The 18,439-nt window shown below is 44.3% G+C and overlaps 3 protein-coding genes across 5 annotated transcripts in view; 1 reads left to right on the top strand and 2 right to left on the bottom strand.

The window, feature by feature from the left end:
• Positions 1–18,439, bottom strand: part of LOC127616755 (uncharacterized) — a 187,168-nt gene that overhangs the window by 18,477 nt on the left and 150,252 nt on the right. The gene's annotated exons all lie outside the window — the stretch shown is intronic.
• LOC127587603 (uncharacterized) overlaps positions 1–18,439 on the bottom strand; it is a 98,907-nt gene that overhangs the window by 8,382 nt on the left and 72,086 nt on the right. The gene's annotated exons all lie outside the window — the stretch shown is intronic.
• LOC127616676 (cadherin-12-like) overlaps positions 5,640–18,439 on the top strand; it is a 63,489-nt gene continuing 50,689 nt past the window's right edge. Inside the window, exons 1-3 of one of the 3 annotated variants that reach the window (XM_052088426.1) lie at positions 5,640–5,972; positions 10,234–10,358; positions 13,511–13,680. In XM_052088426.1, the coding sequence (XP_051944386.1) occupies positions 5,697–5,972; positions 10,234–10,358; positions 13,511–13,680 (571 nt within the window). In that variant the 5' untranslated portion in view covers positions 5,640–5,696. The remainder of the gene's footprint in view (positions 5,973–10,233; positions 10,359–13,510; positions 13,681–18,439) is intronic. The other 2 variants (XM_052088424.1, XM_052088425.1) reach the window with 2 other exon arrangements.

The raw sequence follows: 18,439 nt of genomic DNA on the forward strand, positions 1-18,439 counted from the left end.
CCAACCGTGCTGTCAAGAAGGTAAACCAAATGAAAGCATGAGAAAGCCCACAGCCGGATAACGGCCTAGTTCAAGTCACCTTACCTAATCTTATACGGCAGTAGTTTGAATGCCCAGCTGCTTAATTCTGCAGTGTACAGTGTACATAAAATTTATTTCATCTAATGTACATTTTGAACTCTAATCTCTTTTTTTCAAGTTATTTGTCTGACAAGTGACTCCTCCTTCAGGTTGTTTTCAAGGCTCCTTTAAAAAAACAGAATACAGCTAATTTGCGTGCCAACCGTGCTGCTGTCAAGAAGGTAAACCAAATGAAAGCATGAGAAAGCCCACAGCCGGATAAGGGCCTATTTCAAGTCACTTTACCTAATCTTATGCGCCAGTAGTTTGAATGCCCTGCTGCTTAATTCAGCAATATACAGTGTACATAAAATTAACTTCATGTAATGTACATTTTGAACGCTAATCTCTTTTTTTCAAGTTATTTGTCTAACAAGGGACTCCTCTTTCAGGTTGTTTTCAAGGCTCTGTCAGAAACCAGGGACTAAAGATGATGCAGAGAGTATGAGGAAACTATCGCCTGTATTATCCCATAAGAAAGAAACTTGACAACATCTTAGTGACAGATATGATTCAGGATGACGGGTAAATTGCAGTTTAAACTGCACGTACATTTTACAGACATGGGTCAACTATCTGTAATCTTACTAAATATAAAAGTTCTCCGGGGTCTCCAGTTAATGTTTGATTCTTCTATGTCTGTGGAATTGTCACTCTCTTCCCCTATTTGGCAGAAAAGGCCTCACCAACTATTTATGTGTGTATTGAGATACACAAACCACTAGAGCTTATTCATTTGCTCATCTAGGTTGACAGGAAATGGGCTTAAGTATGTAATGTTAATCGCCTTGTGTCCATATTCTTCTGTCTGTTTTGCTGTAATTTTGAAAGTGGCCCAAAGTCTCAGCCAAACCACTCAACATCTAAACAGCCATCAGCTGAGATGAATGCAGATCCATGGTGAACCTTTTGGCGAATCAGCCATCTGTCTAAGTGTCAAAACGAAAGCAATGTTCTTTTGACCACAAAAGCCATTTCTTTTGCCCACACGTTATTGTTATGGGTTTGGATGATTACCCAAATTGATTTTTAACTGAGGGTAATTTGTTCACTGTTATTGGTGTGTCTGACCTGATTTTATTAATGGAATCATGATGGTCAGTTTTCACATAAAAAATTATGAAAGAGCATACATTGTGCCCTACTGCTGTTTGGTGTGATCGCTCTGAAATTTATTGAATGCAAGAAAACCCCCAAACAAGATCCCGGATACAAGCAGCCAAAATGAGTTTTCTTTGCAGGGTGTCTGAGCTTTGAGATAAGGCGAGAAGCTCAGTCATCCGGGAAGGGCTCCGAGTCGAGCCGCTTCACCCCCACGTCGAGCAGCCAGATGAGGTGGCTCGGGCATCTGATTAGGATGCCTCCTGATGCCTCCCTGGTGAGGTGTTCCAGGCATGTCTCACCGGCAGGAGGCCCCGGGGACGACCCAGGACATGCTGGAGAGACGATGTCACCCAGCTGGCCTGGGAACGACTCGGGATTCCCCGGGAAGAGCTGAAAGAAATGGCTGGGGAGAGGGAAGTCTGGGCTTCCCTGCTAAAGCTGCTGCCCCCGCGGCCGGATCAGCAGTAGAAAATGGATGGATGGATGAAAAAAAAACCGTTTTGAATGGAAATCTTGTAATGTGTTTTAGGTTGTGTGGCATAGGCCATGATGAAGTGTGTGATGTTGGTATAAACACTCATTAGGGTTTATCTAAACACTGAATAGTGCCGTTATTACTGCACTAGCAACACTACGTTTGCTGCGCGAACAAACTATTGGGTGGTCAAAAATTTCTTGAATGTTAAACAACCTTTCGTCTTTGCTTGTGTTATAATTAACACCAAAGATGTTGAATTATCCCCATTATATTTGTGTGGAGTTCATCTTAAAATGCTCTTGACATATATTGGAGTCTCAAGACTTCAGATATGCATATCAGAAATCTCACATGTCATGCATGGCAAATGAAATGTTTTTCCCTTGCAAAGTAATTTAGATTTTTGTATCTTACCCTAGGAACTGTTCATGCTGCTAATATAAACGAAATTCACAGTCATGCTATGTTATTGAAACTACACTTCAAACACACAAACAAAGTTGCTCTGATTAAGCCTGCCATATGTCTGAGAGATTAAGTTGTGCATCGCTCAAGGGGGGCACACCATCTGTGCAAGAACGGACCAGAAAACAAATGCATACCATGTGCCTGGACTGTTAAACCATTACAATCATTTGATTATCCACTTTAATCAACGCTGCAGGGAAGAACGTAGTACAACGGGTGCAAACACACACAAATAAGGTCTGACCTTAACTATGGTTCCAAGCGGCTCTACATCACTTGTGGTAATGGAGGAGTGAATTTTCTAACACCTTTCAGAAAGGTCTTAGAAAGGCTTTCAGCCTATGCTAAACTGCAATAGATCCATATTGTGTGTGTGCTTTCAATTTTTTTTTTTAAAGATCCTATTCTTTTGCTAGAATATCACAAGAACATGAAAAAAATGGGGCCGGTACTATAAAGATACTGGTGAGCTTCTAAAATACTATTGAAGTATTGTGGTTCATCTGAGAAAAATAATGCACAGAGAAGAATATAGACGTACCCGTTGGGCTTTGAAAATATAATAACAATACATGAATCAAACTTTAGAAAGAATTTGACGACGGGTACAAGAATGCAAGAAATTCAAGAGTGAATGAGGTGGCAGAGACTGGGGGAGGGAGAAGACAGGATCAAGGGATGTATGGGACCAAAAGAGGTTCCGAGAGACAAGATGAGAGATAGCGGTGGAAATACAGAGAAAGAGGAGATAAGGCGTGGAAGCGTAATGATTTAGTGATTTAGTTTAACAGTAATAAAAAGAAGGCAAATTGTCCTGGACAAACAACTTTGGACCCAACCTAAGCTGCCACAAGGGACACAGCAGGTTTGTTTGATGCAACACATTATCACTTATCAGTCCTACAACAGCGTGTTGATTAGTCTCCTTCCTGTTGTGTAATTACTGAGAAATAATTTATTGGGCACAGTGCTTGTTTTGTGTTTTCTTTATTCAAGGAGAAAAATAAGTTTGTTACTCGGCAGCACTTCGCCATTGTGGTCACCTCGTTTTAGTTTTCCCTGGACAAAATGGATACAAGCATTCATGTTGTCGATGGGTCTGAAGTGTATATTTAATGAATGACCAAATAATTTTCTCAGAACACTTGGGCATTTCTTGTGGCCCCGTGCGTCTTGAATGTTGAACACACGGCAGTGACTTATCTGTATAAATTGTGAATCTTTAGGTTGGAGCAACATACAATTAAATAATGCCATATAATGAATAGAATAATGAATCAAACAGTGTGCAAAACATACATTAAAACCATCAAGGTTTGTGTAGCGACATGTAGAATTCTTTTTTTTTTTTTTTTAGAACTTAGCTCATATTTGCTCGCAGGAGTGTTTTGGCTTACATAATGTTGCAAAACCAAGTTTGTGAATTTTCGCAAACCGCTGGTGCCTCACTCGCGCCCGCAAGACATTTTTAACAAAGCAAGCCCTGGTTTTAAGTTTCAGCTCGATGTATGAGAATATCATTGTATACATAACCGGCCAAAGACCTAAAATTTTTTTCTTAGAACTAAATGAAAAACCTAACATAAAGTTTGTCATTTTGAATCTACTTTAAAAGTCTGTGTCACCTTACAAAGAAGCTGCTGTAACTTGACCCACGTGACCAAACTGTATCTTGTCACAATTTGACACATTAGATGAGCCTACGAACTTATTTGAATCATAGTGTTATTAACACATACTGGCTGAAGGAAACATATTTTATTCTTTGAATTTTCACGAAAAGTCACAAACCGTGTTTTAACATCATGAAGGCAAAATGAAAGCAATGTTCCTTTGACCACAATAGCCATTTCTTTTGCCCACACGTTATTGTTTATGGTTTAGGATAAGGACCTACATGGATTTTTAACTGAGGGTAATTTGTTCACTGTTATTGGTATGTCTGACCTGATTTTATTATTGACATCATGATGGTCAGTTTTCACATGAAAATTATGAAAGAACATACATTATGTCCGACTGCAGTTTCGTAAGCTCTCTGAAATGTATTTAATGGGAAAAAAATAAGAAAAAAACGAATGAGATAAAAGCGGACGAAATTAGTTTTCGCTGCAGGGTGTCTGGGCTCGCCCTGAGAGATAAGGCGAGAAGCTCGTTCATCCAGGAGGGCTCAAATTAAAGCCGCTTCACCTCCACGTTGAGCAGCCAGATGAGGTTGCTCGGGCATCTGATTAGGATGCCTCCTGGATGCCTCCCTGGTGAGGTGCATGTCTCACTGGCAGGAGGCTGGGGATGACCCAGGACATGTCATATCAGCACATCATTGTAATATTGAAATCTGCATACAATTGCTTGGGTTTTTCACCAGGGCTTGGGCTTAGGTTGTACGCTACCTGTCCAGAAGCAGCTCTTTTTCCAAACTGAATGCCTCCTTTAACATAGCAGCGACGGCAGTAGTCAAGCACGAGTCAAGGCCCTTCAGAAAGCCCCAAATCCTGATGTTCTTAGTCTGTGATCTTGTCTCCAAATCTTCACACTTAGTTTCGAGCACGGCAACGGCAGTCGTCTATTGTAGTTTTCATTTGCACTGTATCATTATTACATCCAGAGTGCATGCTCCATCTCGTCTGCGGTACCTTTTAGCGTAGCAACAATAGGCTCGGTAGCAGCTCTTTCATTAGCCAGCTGTTTCTTCACAACTTGCAAACCGAGCTTAACAGTCTTTTCTAGATATTAACAAAAGAAAACAAACAAACAAAAAACACCCAGAAACTTTTTGAAAATATTCTCTGTGTCCTACCTCAGCAAATGTTATGTGCTGTGAGGCAAACAAAAGGAAACAGAGAGAGGCACGAAAAAGGAGCAAGTTTAAATATAAGGTGGATAAATTTACCCTTATTAAACACTAAATACCGGTAGCTAAATACTGCTAACTACATTTCATCTGAGCTGTCACACTCGACAGACTTTTTGAACATATTAAAATTAGAGCAACCATAATTAAATTATAGCTTATCCCACTGACTGTGGTCAGCCTGGGATGGTCAAGTAAATTTACTTCTAATTAATTGACTGATTTTTCTGGAATTGTTGGTGCTGTAGAATGCAACCATTTTCTTCTTCAAAGGTGGTGGTGGTGGTGTTGGGGCGGAGGTGATTGGTGTGGGAGTAAATTCTAAACTGGTGATTAAAAGACAATAACGAGACAAGTCTAGGAAGATTTCTAATCCTTCCATAGGCTTGGGCATTTGGTGCAGGTGGATGCTGCCACCCCTGCCATGCCAGGAAGCCTACCTATTCATTCAGTTGATAAAACATATTAAAAAACTTCTCATTTCTGAATCGATCTTGTAATCTGTATCCTTTCCTTTAGGAATCCACGCTGATTGGAAAAAACGATCTGAAAAGAAGATCAGGAAGAAGCAAACAAAGCAGACCTTCATTTGCATACATTGGCTTGATCCACACCGAAAACATCCAAAATTTGTTTTGCCGACCCGACAGCATTACCCTTGAAATAAGTGGAATGACCAGCTTCTTCCTGATGATCACATGGGAACATACCGCTGTATTTCTGGTGTGCTCCTGTTTCCTGTTGGTTGACACTTCCCCCATTCCCCGTTGCCCTCAGATCCAGTTTAGGAAAAAAGGTGGGGTGATGCACCCCATGACATCCTTAGAGGACAGGACAAGGCTGAGACATGGAAGGTCACACGTTCAGCGTATTAAAAGAGGTTGGATATGGAATCAGTTCTTTGTTCTGGAAGAATACATGGGATCAGGACCACAGTATGTTGGTAAGGTATGGTGAACTCTTTTATGGTCATAATGTATATAAAGAGGAACGTCTACGGTGGAACACAAATCTGATGCTGTGAAAACTGTTAATTTTCCCTAAAATAAAATTAATCATTTTAATGCGTAATTGATGCCATCGTAAAATCAATATTGACTGTACAACGTACAGACAACTTTAAGTCATAGTCCACATCGAAATCTGAGGTTTTGTGAAACTTCACCAGACTTCACAAACTTTCCCAGCCAATCGCAGGGCACACAGAGACGACCAACCAGCCCCGCTCACACTCACACCCAGGGACGATTTAGAGTGTTCCATTAACCGGCCACACGTGTTTTTGAAATGTGGTAGGAAACCGGAGAACCCGGACAAAACCCACACAGTCACGAGGAGACCATGCAAACTCCACACAGGAAGGCCGGAGCCGGATCGAACACATGATCTCTGCACTCTGAGGTTGATGCGCTAACCACTCGACCACCAGGCCGTCCTATTTCACACATGTAAATAAAATAATATTCATATTAAAATGGAAACATTTAAATATAGAAGAAAATTCAAAATATGGCAAAGCAGATTATCACATGCCCAAAAGGATGGAGGAGTAAAAATAAACGTATCTGATCTTCGCCCTTACATAAGATTCTACTTTTCCTCCATTATTCAGTACAGTAATCATTACAAAAAAAATAATAAAAAAACAAACAAACTGTGATCAAGGTTAAGGTTTATTTATGTCACATTCAAACACAGGATACAGTGCCCAAATTGCTGCACATATTAAAATCTAACGCTATGAAGAAGCATAATAGCGAGAGAGGAAAAACTGGTTGCCAGCCAATCACAGGGCACACATAGATGAGCAAAGGTCAGCGCTCAGACTCACACCTATGAACAATTTCCAGTGTTCCATTAACCTGCCATGCATGTTTTTGGAATATGGGAGGAAACCAGAGTACCCACAGATAGCCCAGGCAGGCAAGGGGAGAACTCGATACAGGAAGGCCAGAGCCGGAATCGAACCCTGCACCTCTGCATTCTTTGGCTGCACTCTTCAGCTAAACAGTCATCCACCGCGCTGCCTGTGTCTGGAGGGGGTGGGAGGGACTGTCCATCACAGCTTTTAGCTTTGCTAGCATCCTCCTGTTGCCCACCTCCTCTAGAGTGTCTAGTGAGTAGCCCAGGACAGAACTGGCCCTCCTGACCAGTCGCTCCAGTCTCTTTCTGTCCCGGGCCGAGATGCTGCCTAACCAGGAGACAATGCCATAATGGATGTCCGAGGCCAACACCGAGTTATAGAAAGTCTTAAGGAGCGACCCTGAACCCCAAAAGACCTCAGTTTCCTGAGTAGGAAGAGGCTCTGTCCTTTCCTAATCAGGGCGTCCGTGTTAGTAGACCAGTCCAGTTTATTGTTTAGAAGAACACCTAGGTACTTGTAGGAGGTCACCCTCTCTATGTCCATATCCTGGATGTTCATCAGTGCAGATGAGGACTGTTTCCTGCAGAAATCCACAACCAGCTCCTGAGTTTTCCTAGGGTTAATCTGGAGGTGATTCTGCTGGCACCAGTCCACAAAGTCCTTCGTCAGTCCCTTGTACTCCCAATCATCTCCTTCTGTAATGAGGCCTACAATCGCAGTCATCGGAGAACTTCTGAAGGTGGAAGTTTGAAGTGGTGTGTCTGAAGTCCGAGGTGTAGAGGATGAACAGGAATGGAGCCAGAACCTGTGGCGCTCTAGTGCTGCAGAGATGCCAGTATAACTTTCTTTCATTAATTTCCATATATATGGGATATGGATGTCTCAACTCCCCACATTTTTTTAATACCCATAACCTGCACATTGGCCAAGACCACTCTCTTTTTTCATTAGCATTATGGGCCACGGCAAATGTTATTTTTAGCTTATGTCATGGGCCGCAAACAAATGGATTGCGGGCCACAAATGGACTGCAGACCACAAATAGACCCCAGACCATAGTTTGGACACCACTGACAGAGACAGTTAGGCTATATATTATTTCAATATATTATATATTATTCAATATATAATAATATATTATTTCATTGTAAATGATTTCATTTTGATATGATTTGTTGTACAGTAATCCCTTGTTTATTGCCGAGGTTACATTCCAGAAAGAACCTGTGATAAGTGAAATCCTTAAAGTAGTCAATCAATCAACCAAACTTTATTTATATTGGACTTTTGAAATATAAAAGTGCAACTCAAAATGCTGTAGAGTTAAAACATTTCAAATGTACAACTTAAAAAGAGGCCCCTCCTCCTCTCAACAAACCCAAATACTGTATATATCCCCACATTAAGCCTATTCTCTCTCTCTCTCTCTCTCTCACACACACACACACACACATGCACGCACACACACACACACACACATCCAAAATTTGCACACATACCCTTATGATACTGGTATTAAAAAGACATGGCAAAGCACAGAGAAACCATCTGAAGAAAAAAACAAAATCAGCACCCAAATAGGGATGATCCACGCTGAGTGACAAGAACCATACCTCCCAGCATGGAGGCCCCCCAAGACGAAACACAGGCTCCTTATAATTCATTCATTCATTCATCTTCCAAGCCGCTTGATCCTAACTAGGGTCGCGGGGGGTGCTGGAGCCTATCCCAGCTGTCTTCGGGCAACTGAATCGGTTGCCAGCCAATCGCAGGGCACACAGAAACAACCAACCATTCGCACTCACACTCACACCTAGGGACAATTTAGAGTGTTCAATCAGCCTGCCACGCATGTTTTTGGAATGTGAGAGGAAACCTCCGGAGCACCCGGAGAAAACCCACGTAGGCCCGGGGAGAACATGCAAACTCCACACAGGGAGGCCGGAGCTGGAATCGAACCCGGTACCTCTGCACTGTGAAGCCGATGTGCTAACCACTGGCCTACCGGGCCGCCTGCTCCTTATAATAACTAACTAAATAAATTAAAAAATACATAAATATAAAAGGCTCACATTAAAATAAGTACCGGTATAAAATTAAGTTAAAAGCTAAAATAAGCTAAATAGATGTTCCCTATGCGTCCTCTTAAAAGTATCAGCAGTCTCTGCAGACCAGATGTTTTCTGGCAAGCTATTCCACAGTTGGGGTTCAACATGGCTGACTGTGTTTTGGTCCTCACCCTCTGAATAATTAAAAGGCCAGTGCTAGAGGACCACAGTCATGTTTATTTTTTTCAATTATTATGTGTACAATACACGACTGTTTTGAATGAAACAAAAATTGAACCTTTTTTCAGACCAAAGCATTTAAAAAAATATCTATAATTTTTTTTCTGACAAACAACTGACAGTTTTTAGAAATACTGTACAGAATGTTTTGTTGACGTTGTGGGTTTTGTCATGGAGAAAATATGGCAAGTTATACGGCTATGAGGTGCAGAGACTGTTAGCATTAGTCTACAGTCCCTTAGTCAATCAGATACAGAACACAATGCACTGTAAAAAAGAAAAAACGTCAGTGAAACGGCGAAGCCGTGAAAGATCAACCACGTTGTAATGAGGGATTACTGTATTTGCATTTTTATTATTCATTGAAAGTATGACTTTTTTTAACAGAACACATGACTTCAGTTCCATTGGTGGTTACATTATAGTTCTAGTTCGAGTGGAGTTTTTTTTACATAGTTTGTTTTGTTTCTGTCGAAAAACCATATAATCTGTAAATATCATGTGTGCATAAAAAGAAGAAGAAGAACAACAACAACAAAAAACGAATACATTTCTTGTGCAAGAAGCGTTTGACAACCTTGATAATGCTAACAATATTATGGAGCAGTTGAAGAAAAACACTGTGAAAATTACATTGGTTATGACAAATTACACCACAGGAGTCAAACTCAAGGGCCACATCCGGGCCGCTACATTATTTTGTCTGGCTTGTGAGAAAAAAATGAACTGTGTCTGCTTGCTAAAACCTGTACCGATATGTCAAATTGTCACATGTAATAAATACTGTTGCGATTTTGCAATCATTTTGTGACCCCGCTGACACTCACTTGAACAATAATTGAACAAAACGTCATCGTTGAGAGCGCTGATTTCAAAGCTAGTCAGCCATTAATTTGCTGTGTACAAGTAACAACACGATAAGACGATTCAATTCTGGTGGTTTCGCTGTTATAACGGCCCTCCAATGGAAGACGTAACTCTCAAGTGCCCCCCAGCCCCACAAACATGAGTTTGACACCCCTGAATTACACCATATCTTTGCATTTTAATTTTTCAGCTCCACACAGATATGGACCAAGGTGACCACAGGGTTAAGTACACTCTTTCAGGAGAAGGAGCTGGGTCCATCTTCACAATTGATGAAATTACAGGAGACATACATGTTCTGATGGCCCTAGACAGGTCAGTATTGCTATTTAAGTACTTATTTACATATTAAATATACTGTATACATACATAAATATACATATTTTAAATTAGTTTAGTATTCTAAGGTCCGGTTTTATTAAAGATTTGCACATGCAAAAACAGGCACAAGCTTAATTGATCGCGCAAATTAAACTGATCTGGTAACTGGGTGCACTCAAGATTGTAGTTGTTTAACAGGCAAACTTGCAATTTGTGTTTTCTAGGAAAAGAAAATGACAGCAGGTGAATTTAGCATGCACAATGGGATTTATTAAATGTGACAGGAGTTGTGGTGGCTGATGTTGCATCTTTCTTTACAGCATTAGAAAGTCAGATGCACCATTGCGTGAAAATGATTGTGGTTACTGTGGTGAGGAGTAGCCGACTGGGAGAACATCTCTCCTGCTCATGCAGAGATTTTAGAAATGGCAGAATCAAACGTTTTTGTGAAATGACTGCATTGAAGCCATTTGCCATATTTCTTGTGGCCCAAATATTTAAACTCTGCATTGCTTGCATCTAAGTAATTTCCATACACAACTGAAAACTATTAATTCTGTGACACCGCACAGCCATGCATATGCCTATTTTCGCAGTATTTATATTAAAAAAATCACGGAAGATCCACAAAAAGATGAGTTGTGATTGATGAGCTGCAAGATGGCACCTGAAAAACCATGTAACTGTTTACAGCCAATCAGCGTCCAGGGTGGTGAGAAAGTAGCCACAAGGGGGCACAAGCCAGTGTCTTATTGTGCCGGTCCCAAGCCTGGATAAATACAGAGGGTTGTGTCAGGAAGAGCATCCGACGTAAAATTTTTGCCAAAACAAAAATGCGAATTAAACCTTCGAAGTTCAAACTGGATTGTCCGACAATGACCGTCATCAGCGCTGTTGACCTACAGGGTGCCGGTGGAAAATGGACTACTGTTGGTCGAAGAAGGAGAGGAGGAAGGTGTGTCCGTAGGAAGAAGTGGAACGTCAAGAGTATAGTACTGAGAGTAGGGATTATGAATGTTGGAACTATGACAGGAAAGGATAGAGAGGTGGTTGACATGAGGCAGAGGAGGAAGGTAGACATGCTGTGTGTCCAGGAGACCAGGTGGAACGGTAGCAAGGCTAGAAGCTTAGGATCAGGGTTCAAGCTGTTCTATCATGGTGTAGATAGGAAAAGAAATGGAGTAGGAATTAAGATAAGATAAGATATCCTTTATTCGTCCCACACTGGGGAAATTTACAGCCTCCAGCAGCAAGAATGTATGTAGAAAGAAGAAAGAAGAAAGAGAAAAAAACAACAAGCATCTTTCAATTAAATGCAATATGAACACAAAATGGATAAATCGCAGTACTATTTACAATTTTCCTTCACATCATTTAATTATTATTATTATTATGATTGTTATTTTTTATTCATCAGCCTGACAGCAGTCGGTAGGAACGAGCGTCGGTATCTCTCAGCGCGGGTGTAACAGTCTCTGGCTGAAGGAGCTACCAAGTGCTGTCAGGGCGGGCTGGAGGGGCTGGGAGGGACTGGCCATCATAGCTTTTTATCTTGAATTATCTTGAAGGAGTTTGTTAGGAATGTCATAGTGGTAAAAAGAGTGTTGGATAGAGTGCTGAAAAAAGACTGATGTTCAATGTTCTTGGTGGGGATGCTCCACAGGTAGGATGTGAGTTGGAGGAGGAGAAATGTTGGACCTTGATGAAGTGATACAGAAACACCCCTCGAAGTGAGAGAGTTGGAAGAGAATTGTTACAGACTTCAATGGACATGTTGGCACAGGAAATAGAGATGATGATGAGGCGATGGGCAGGTTTGACTCCAGACAAGGTGGACTTTGCTGAGGGGATGGAAATGGCTATAGTGAATACTTTCTTCCAGAAGAGGCAGGAACATAGGGTGACCTATAAGAGTGGAGGCAGGAGTACATAGGTAGACTACATTTTGTGTAGACGGCGCAATCTGAAGGAAATCAGTGACTGCAAAGTAGTGGTAGGTGAGAGCGTAGCCAGACAACATAGGATGGTGGTGTGTAGGATGACTCTGGTGGTGAGGAAGACGAAGAGATTATTAACCCTATACGGATTATTAACCATTCAAATTAGATTGAACCAATTCATCGATCCATCCATCCATCATCTAATCCGTTTACCCTCACAAAGGTTAGGCGGACATGCTTGAGACTATGCCAGCTGACTTTGGGCAGCAGGTGGGGGTACACCGGATGCCAGCCAATCGCAGGACACACAGAGATGGACATCCATCCGTGCTCACACTCACACCTAGGGACAATTTAGATCAACCGAACATGCATGTTTTTGGAATGTGTGAGGAAACCCGAGTACTCTGAGAAAAGCCATGTAGGCATGAGGAGAACTCCACACAGGAAGGCTCGATGTCTGAAATGAAACAGAGATTTCTGCACTTGGACGTGGACGTGCAGACCGCCTCAATTTATTCTCAAATTAAAAACTCAAATTGGATAACTTACTCTGATTCAAAACAGCACAAATAATATACAAAGCATACAATATTCACAAATTCAACATAGGTCTTTAGTCTTTAAATGCTTTTGAATGTTGTATTCTTAACCAAGAAAGCACACTGAGTTACCTTGTTTAATAAATCCGCTTTATAAAGCTGCTTAGCCAAGTATTGAGGTCCTATAACAATAAAAAAAATAATAATTCGATAGCCCAAAATTGGCTGCCATCATGTATATGAAGGTAAATACTTGGTCAAATCAATCCAGCTACATCATGATGAATTTCTTGACCCAAATCGTTTCAGAAACCATGAATTCTGCACATCTGTGGACCAAACTGACAAATATAAATCTTCTGTAAATGCAACAGTGCATGCCACAAATATACAATGACATCAACCTTATGCGCCACCATTTTTTGCCCATTTGTTACCAACCTTGGTAGAGATCTGTACTCCACTGAGGAGCAATCGACTTCATTCTAGTTCATCAGCTCATTATAGAATGGCCAAAATTACATCTTATGCTGCCAAATACTTTTGCACAACACTGTATATGAAGTAAAATTAGGATGTAGTCATAATTAGCATAGCCTTTTTATTACATATTGTGAGAGTGGTCTTTTGTTCAATAAATAATTCTGTTTCTTATGTGTGGCAGAGAAGAAAAGTCGCACTACAAACTCAAAGCCCAAGCCAAAGATCTCCGAACAGATCTTCCTCTGGAGCCTGAGTCAGAATTAATTATCAAGGTGCAGGACATCAATGACAATGAACCTCGATTTCCAGATGGACCACACATTGCCATCGTCGCTGAGATGTCCCCGACAGGTACTGTTAATATTTTCCATCCAATTCCCAAGCAAAGTCAGTAATAAAGTATTCAATACTTTTTCCATGATCACTTGTAGGACTAAAATCACATTGACACAAACTGTACAAAAACACTTCGATAAAACAAGAATCCGTATCTAAAATTCACTTGTGGTTCAACAGGGATGAAATTGCATTTAACAGAAGCATATGCACACACGCACACATGCAAAGCCTGACTTACTGATCCATCTGTCTGCCAAATACTATCTATGAGGTAATTTAACAATTGAAGTCGTGAGGTCTTAAGATGTTAATACCTTTTAGTTGGTTATCAAATTCCATCCATCCATCCATCATCTACCGCTTATCCGGGGCCGGGTCGCGGGGGCAACAGCTTTAGCAGGGAAGCCCAGACTTCCCTCTCCCTAGCTACTTCTTCCAGCTCTCCCCGGGGGATCCCGAGTCGTTCCCAGGCAAGCCGGGTGACATAGTCTCTCCAGCGTGTCCTGGGTCTTCCTCTGGGTCTCCTCCCGGTGGGACATGACCGGAACACCTCACCGGGGAGGCGCTCAGGAGGCATCCGAATCAGATGCCCAAGCCACCTCATCTGGCTCCTCTCGATGTGGAGGAGAAGCGGTTCGACTCTGAGCCCCTCCCGGATGACTGAGCTTCTCACCTTATCTCTAAGGGAGAGCCCGGACACCCTGCGGAGAAAACTCATTACAGCCGCTTGTATCCGGGATCTCGTTCTTTCGGTCACGACCCATAGCTCGTGACCATAGGTGAGGGTTGGGAGGTAGATCGACCGGTAAATTGAGAGCTTCGCCTTTTGGCTCAGCTCCTTCTTCACCACGACAGACCGATACAACGTCGGCATCACAGCAGACGCTTCACCGATCTGCCTGTCGATCTCCCGCTCCCTCCTACCCCCACTCGTGAACTAGACCCCAAGATACTTGAACTCCTCCACTTGGGGTAAGATCTCCTCCCCGACCCGGAGGGGGCACTCCACCCTTTCCCGACTGAGGACCATGGTTTCAGATTTGGAGGTGCTGATTTTCATCCCAACCACTTCACACTCGGCTGCGAAACGCTCCAGTGAGAGTTGGAGAGCCCCGTTTGAAGGAGCGAACAGGACCACATCATCTGCAAGAAGCAGGGATGCAATACTGAGGACCCCAAAAGGGACCCCCTCAACGCTTCGGCTGCGCCTAGAAATTCTGTCCATAATGGTTATGAACAGAATCAGCGACGAAGGGCAGCCTTGGCGGAGTCCTACCCCCACTGGAAACGATTCCGACTTACTGCCGGCAATGCGAACCAAACTCTGACATCGGTGGTATAGTGACCGAACCGCCCGTATCAGGGGGTTCGGTACTCCATACCCACGAAGCACCCCCCACAGAACTCCCCGAGGGACACGGTCAAACGCCTTCTCCAAGTCCACAAAACACATGTAGACTGGTTGGGCGAATTCCCACATACCCTCAAGGACCCTGCTAAGGGTGTAGAGCTGGTCCAGTGTTCCACGGCCGGGACGAAAACCACACTGCTCCTCCTCAATCTGAGGCTCGACTTCCTGACGGACCCTCCTCTCCAGCACCCCTGAATAGACCTTACCAGGGAGGCTGAGGAGTGTGATCCCTCTGTAGTTGGAACACACCTTCCGGTCCCCCTTTTTAAAAAGAGGGACTACCACCCCGGTCTGCCAATCCAGAGGCACTCTCCCTGTTGACCACGCGATATTGCAGAGGCGTGTCAACCAGGACAGCCCCACAACATCCAGAGCCTTGAGGAACTCCGAGAAGATCTCATCCACCCCTGGGGCCAAGCCACTGAGGAGCTTTTTAACCACATCGGTGACTTCAACCACAGAGATAGGAGAGCCCACCTCAGAGTCCCCAGGCTCTGCTTCTTCCAAGGAAGGCGTGTTGGTGGAGTTGAGGAGGTCTTCGAAGTACTCTGCCCACCGGTTCACAACGTCCCGAGTCGAAGTCAGCAGTCTTCCCCATCCCCACTGTACACAGTGTTAGTGGTGCACTGCTTCCCCCTCCTGAGACGTCGGATGGTGGACCAGAATTTCCTCGAAGCCGTCCGGAAGTCGGCTTCCATGGCCTCACCGAACTCTTCCCACGCTCGGGTTTTTGCCTCGGCGACCACCGAAGCCACGGTCCGCTTGGCCAGCCGATACCCGTCAGCTGCCTCTGGGGTCCCACAGGCCATAAAGGCTCGATAGGACTCCTTCTTCAGCTTGACGGCATCCCTTACTGCTGGTGTCCACCAGCGAGTACGGGGGTTGCCGCCACGACAGGCACCAACCACCTTACGGCCACAACTCAGATTGGCCGCCTCAACAATAGAGGCACAGAGCATGGTCCACTCGGGCTCAATGTCCCCCGCCACCCCCGAAACATGGGAAAAGCTCTGTCGGAGGTGGGAGTTGAAACTCCTTCTGACAGGGGATTCCGCCAGACACTCCCAACAAACCCTCACTATACGTTTTGGTCTGCCAGGACGGACCGGCATCTTCTCCCACCATCGGAGCCTACTCACCACCAGGTGGTGATCAGTTGACAGCTCCGCCCCTCTCTTCACCCGAGTGTCCAGAACATGCGGCCGCAAATCCGATGATACAACAACAAAGTCGATCATCGAACTGCGACCTATGGTGTCCTGGTGCCAAGTGCACATATGGACACCCTTATGTTTGAACAAGGTGTTCGTTATGGACAATCCGTGACGAGCACAGAAGTCAAATAACAAAACACCACTCGGGTTCAGATCGGGAGGGCCGTTCCTCCCAATCACGCCCCTCCAGGTCTCACTGTCATTGCCCACGTGAGCATTGAAGTCCCCCAGCAGAACAAGGGAGTCCCCAGCAGGAGTACTCTCCAGCACGCCCTCCAAGGACTCCAAAAAGGGTGGGTATGCTGAGCTGCTGTTTGGTGCATATGCACAAATAACAGTCAGGACCCGTCCACCCACCCGAAGGCGGAGGGAGGCAACCCTCTCGTCTACCGGTGTGAACCCCAATGTACAGGCACTGAGCCGGGGGGCAATGAGTATGCCCACACCTGCTCTGCGCCTCTCAGCGTGAGCAACTCCAGAGTGGAAGAGAGTCCAACCCCTCTCGAGAGAACTGGTACCAGAACCCAGGCTGTGTGTGGAGGCAAGTCCGACTATATCCAGTCGGAAATTCTCTGCCTCACACACCAGCACGGGCTCCTTCCCTGCCAGAGAGGTGACATTCCATGTCCCAAGAGCTAGCTTCTGCAGCCGAGGATCGGACCGCCAGGGTCCCCGCCTTTGGCTGCCGCCCAGCTCACATAGCACCCGACCCCTTTGGCCCCTCTCATGGGTGGTGAGCCCATGGGAAGGGGGACCCACGTTGCCTCTTCGGGCTGTGCCCGACCGGGCCCCATGGGTGTAGGCCCGGCCACCAGGCGCTTGCCAACGAGCCCCACCTCCAGGCCTGGCTCCAGAGGGGGGCCCCGGTGACCCGCGTCCGGGCAAGGGAAACCTAGATCCATTTATTTCATTCATCATAGGGGTCTTTGAGCCGTGCTTTGTCTGGCCCCTCACCTAGAACCTGTTTGCCATGGGTGACCCTGCCAGGGGCATAAAGCCCCAGACAACTTAGCTTCTAGGATCATTGGGACACACAAACCCCTCCACCACGGTAAGGTGACGACTCACGGAGGGGGGTTATCAAATTGACTTACCGTATTTTCACGACTATCAGGCGCCATTAAAAGTCTTAAATTTTCTCCAAAATGGACAGGACGCCTTATATTGCGGAGCGTCTTGTGCATGCGCTGAGTTCCAAAACCTGACTGACAGCCGACACGCTGTTTATATAGAGAAAAGGCGTGAGTGACTGTGGACAGGCATGCGGCAAAGAAGTCAGCCAATCAGTGAAGGGTGGGCGTGTATATATACATATATGGAGAGAGAGAGAGAGAGAGAAGGCAGACGTGAGAGAGGACAGGCATGCGGGGGAGAAGTCCGACAATGAGTGAAGGGTGGGCGTGTAAGTGGACGCCCCAAGCAGGTACCAACACCTGTATAGAGTGTAGCTATGTGCATTGTTGCAAAACAACTTCGGTTTTGGTTTCTAAGAACCCCCGAAAAAAAATTCTACAAAGAGACACGCCTACTAAGCTCAGTTCAAACTTCAAACCATCGGTTATGCTTTGGCATGCGTGCCCATCTCACAGCAGCGGTGAAAAACCAAGTCAAGCAAATGAACTCTGAGCTTGCCGTTCTTCCCGGAGGCTTGACTAAACAACTCCAAACGCTGGACATCGGCATCAACCGGGCGTTCAAAGTAAAGTTGCGACCGGGCGTTCAAAGTAAAGTTGCGAACGGCATGGGAACAATGGATGATCGATGGCAAACACAACTTTACAAATAGTGAGAGGCAGCGCTGGACGAGTTACGCCACAATTTGCGAATGGATTGTGGTACATTGTACGATGGCTCAATAAAATACAACGGAACTCAGTTTTGCTTCCGTTGCCTTTTTAAATGTGCTTTTAGCTTGTATGTGTATGTCTTGGCATGCTACCGTATACTTCAAGCTAACATGTTTTTAGCGTGCGTGCATGCATGCCGTATGTTTAAGCTTTCATATGTTTTACCACTATAAAACTGAGCCCAATAATTAAGATATCCTTTATTTGTCCCGCAATGGGGAAATTACAATCAGAATTCAGAAAGGAAAAACGCTGGGTAGGGAGAGGGAAAAAAAAACACGCTCGAACTATCCTCTTCC

Source organism: Hippocampus zosterae, chromosome 15, assembly GCF_025434085.1.
Source record: "Hippocampus zosterae strain Florida chromosome 15, ASM2543408v3, whole genome shotgun sequence".
Taxonomy (NCBI): Eukaryota; Metazoa; Chordata; class Actinopteri; order Syngnathiformes; family Syngnathidae; genus Hippocampus; species Hippocampus zosterae.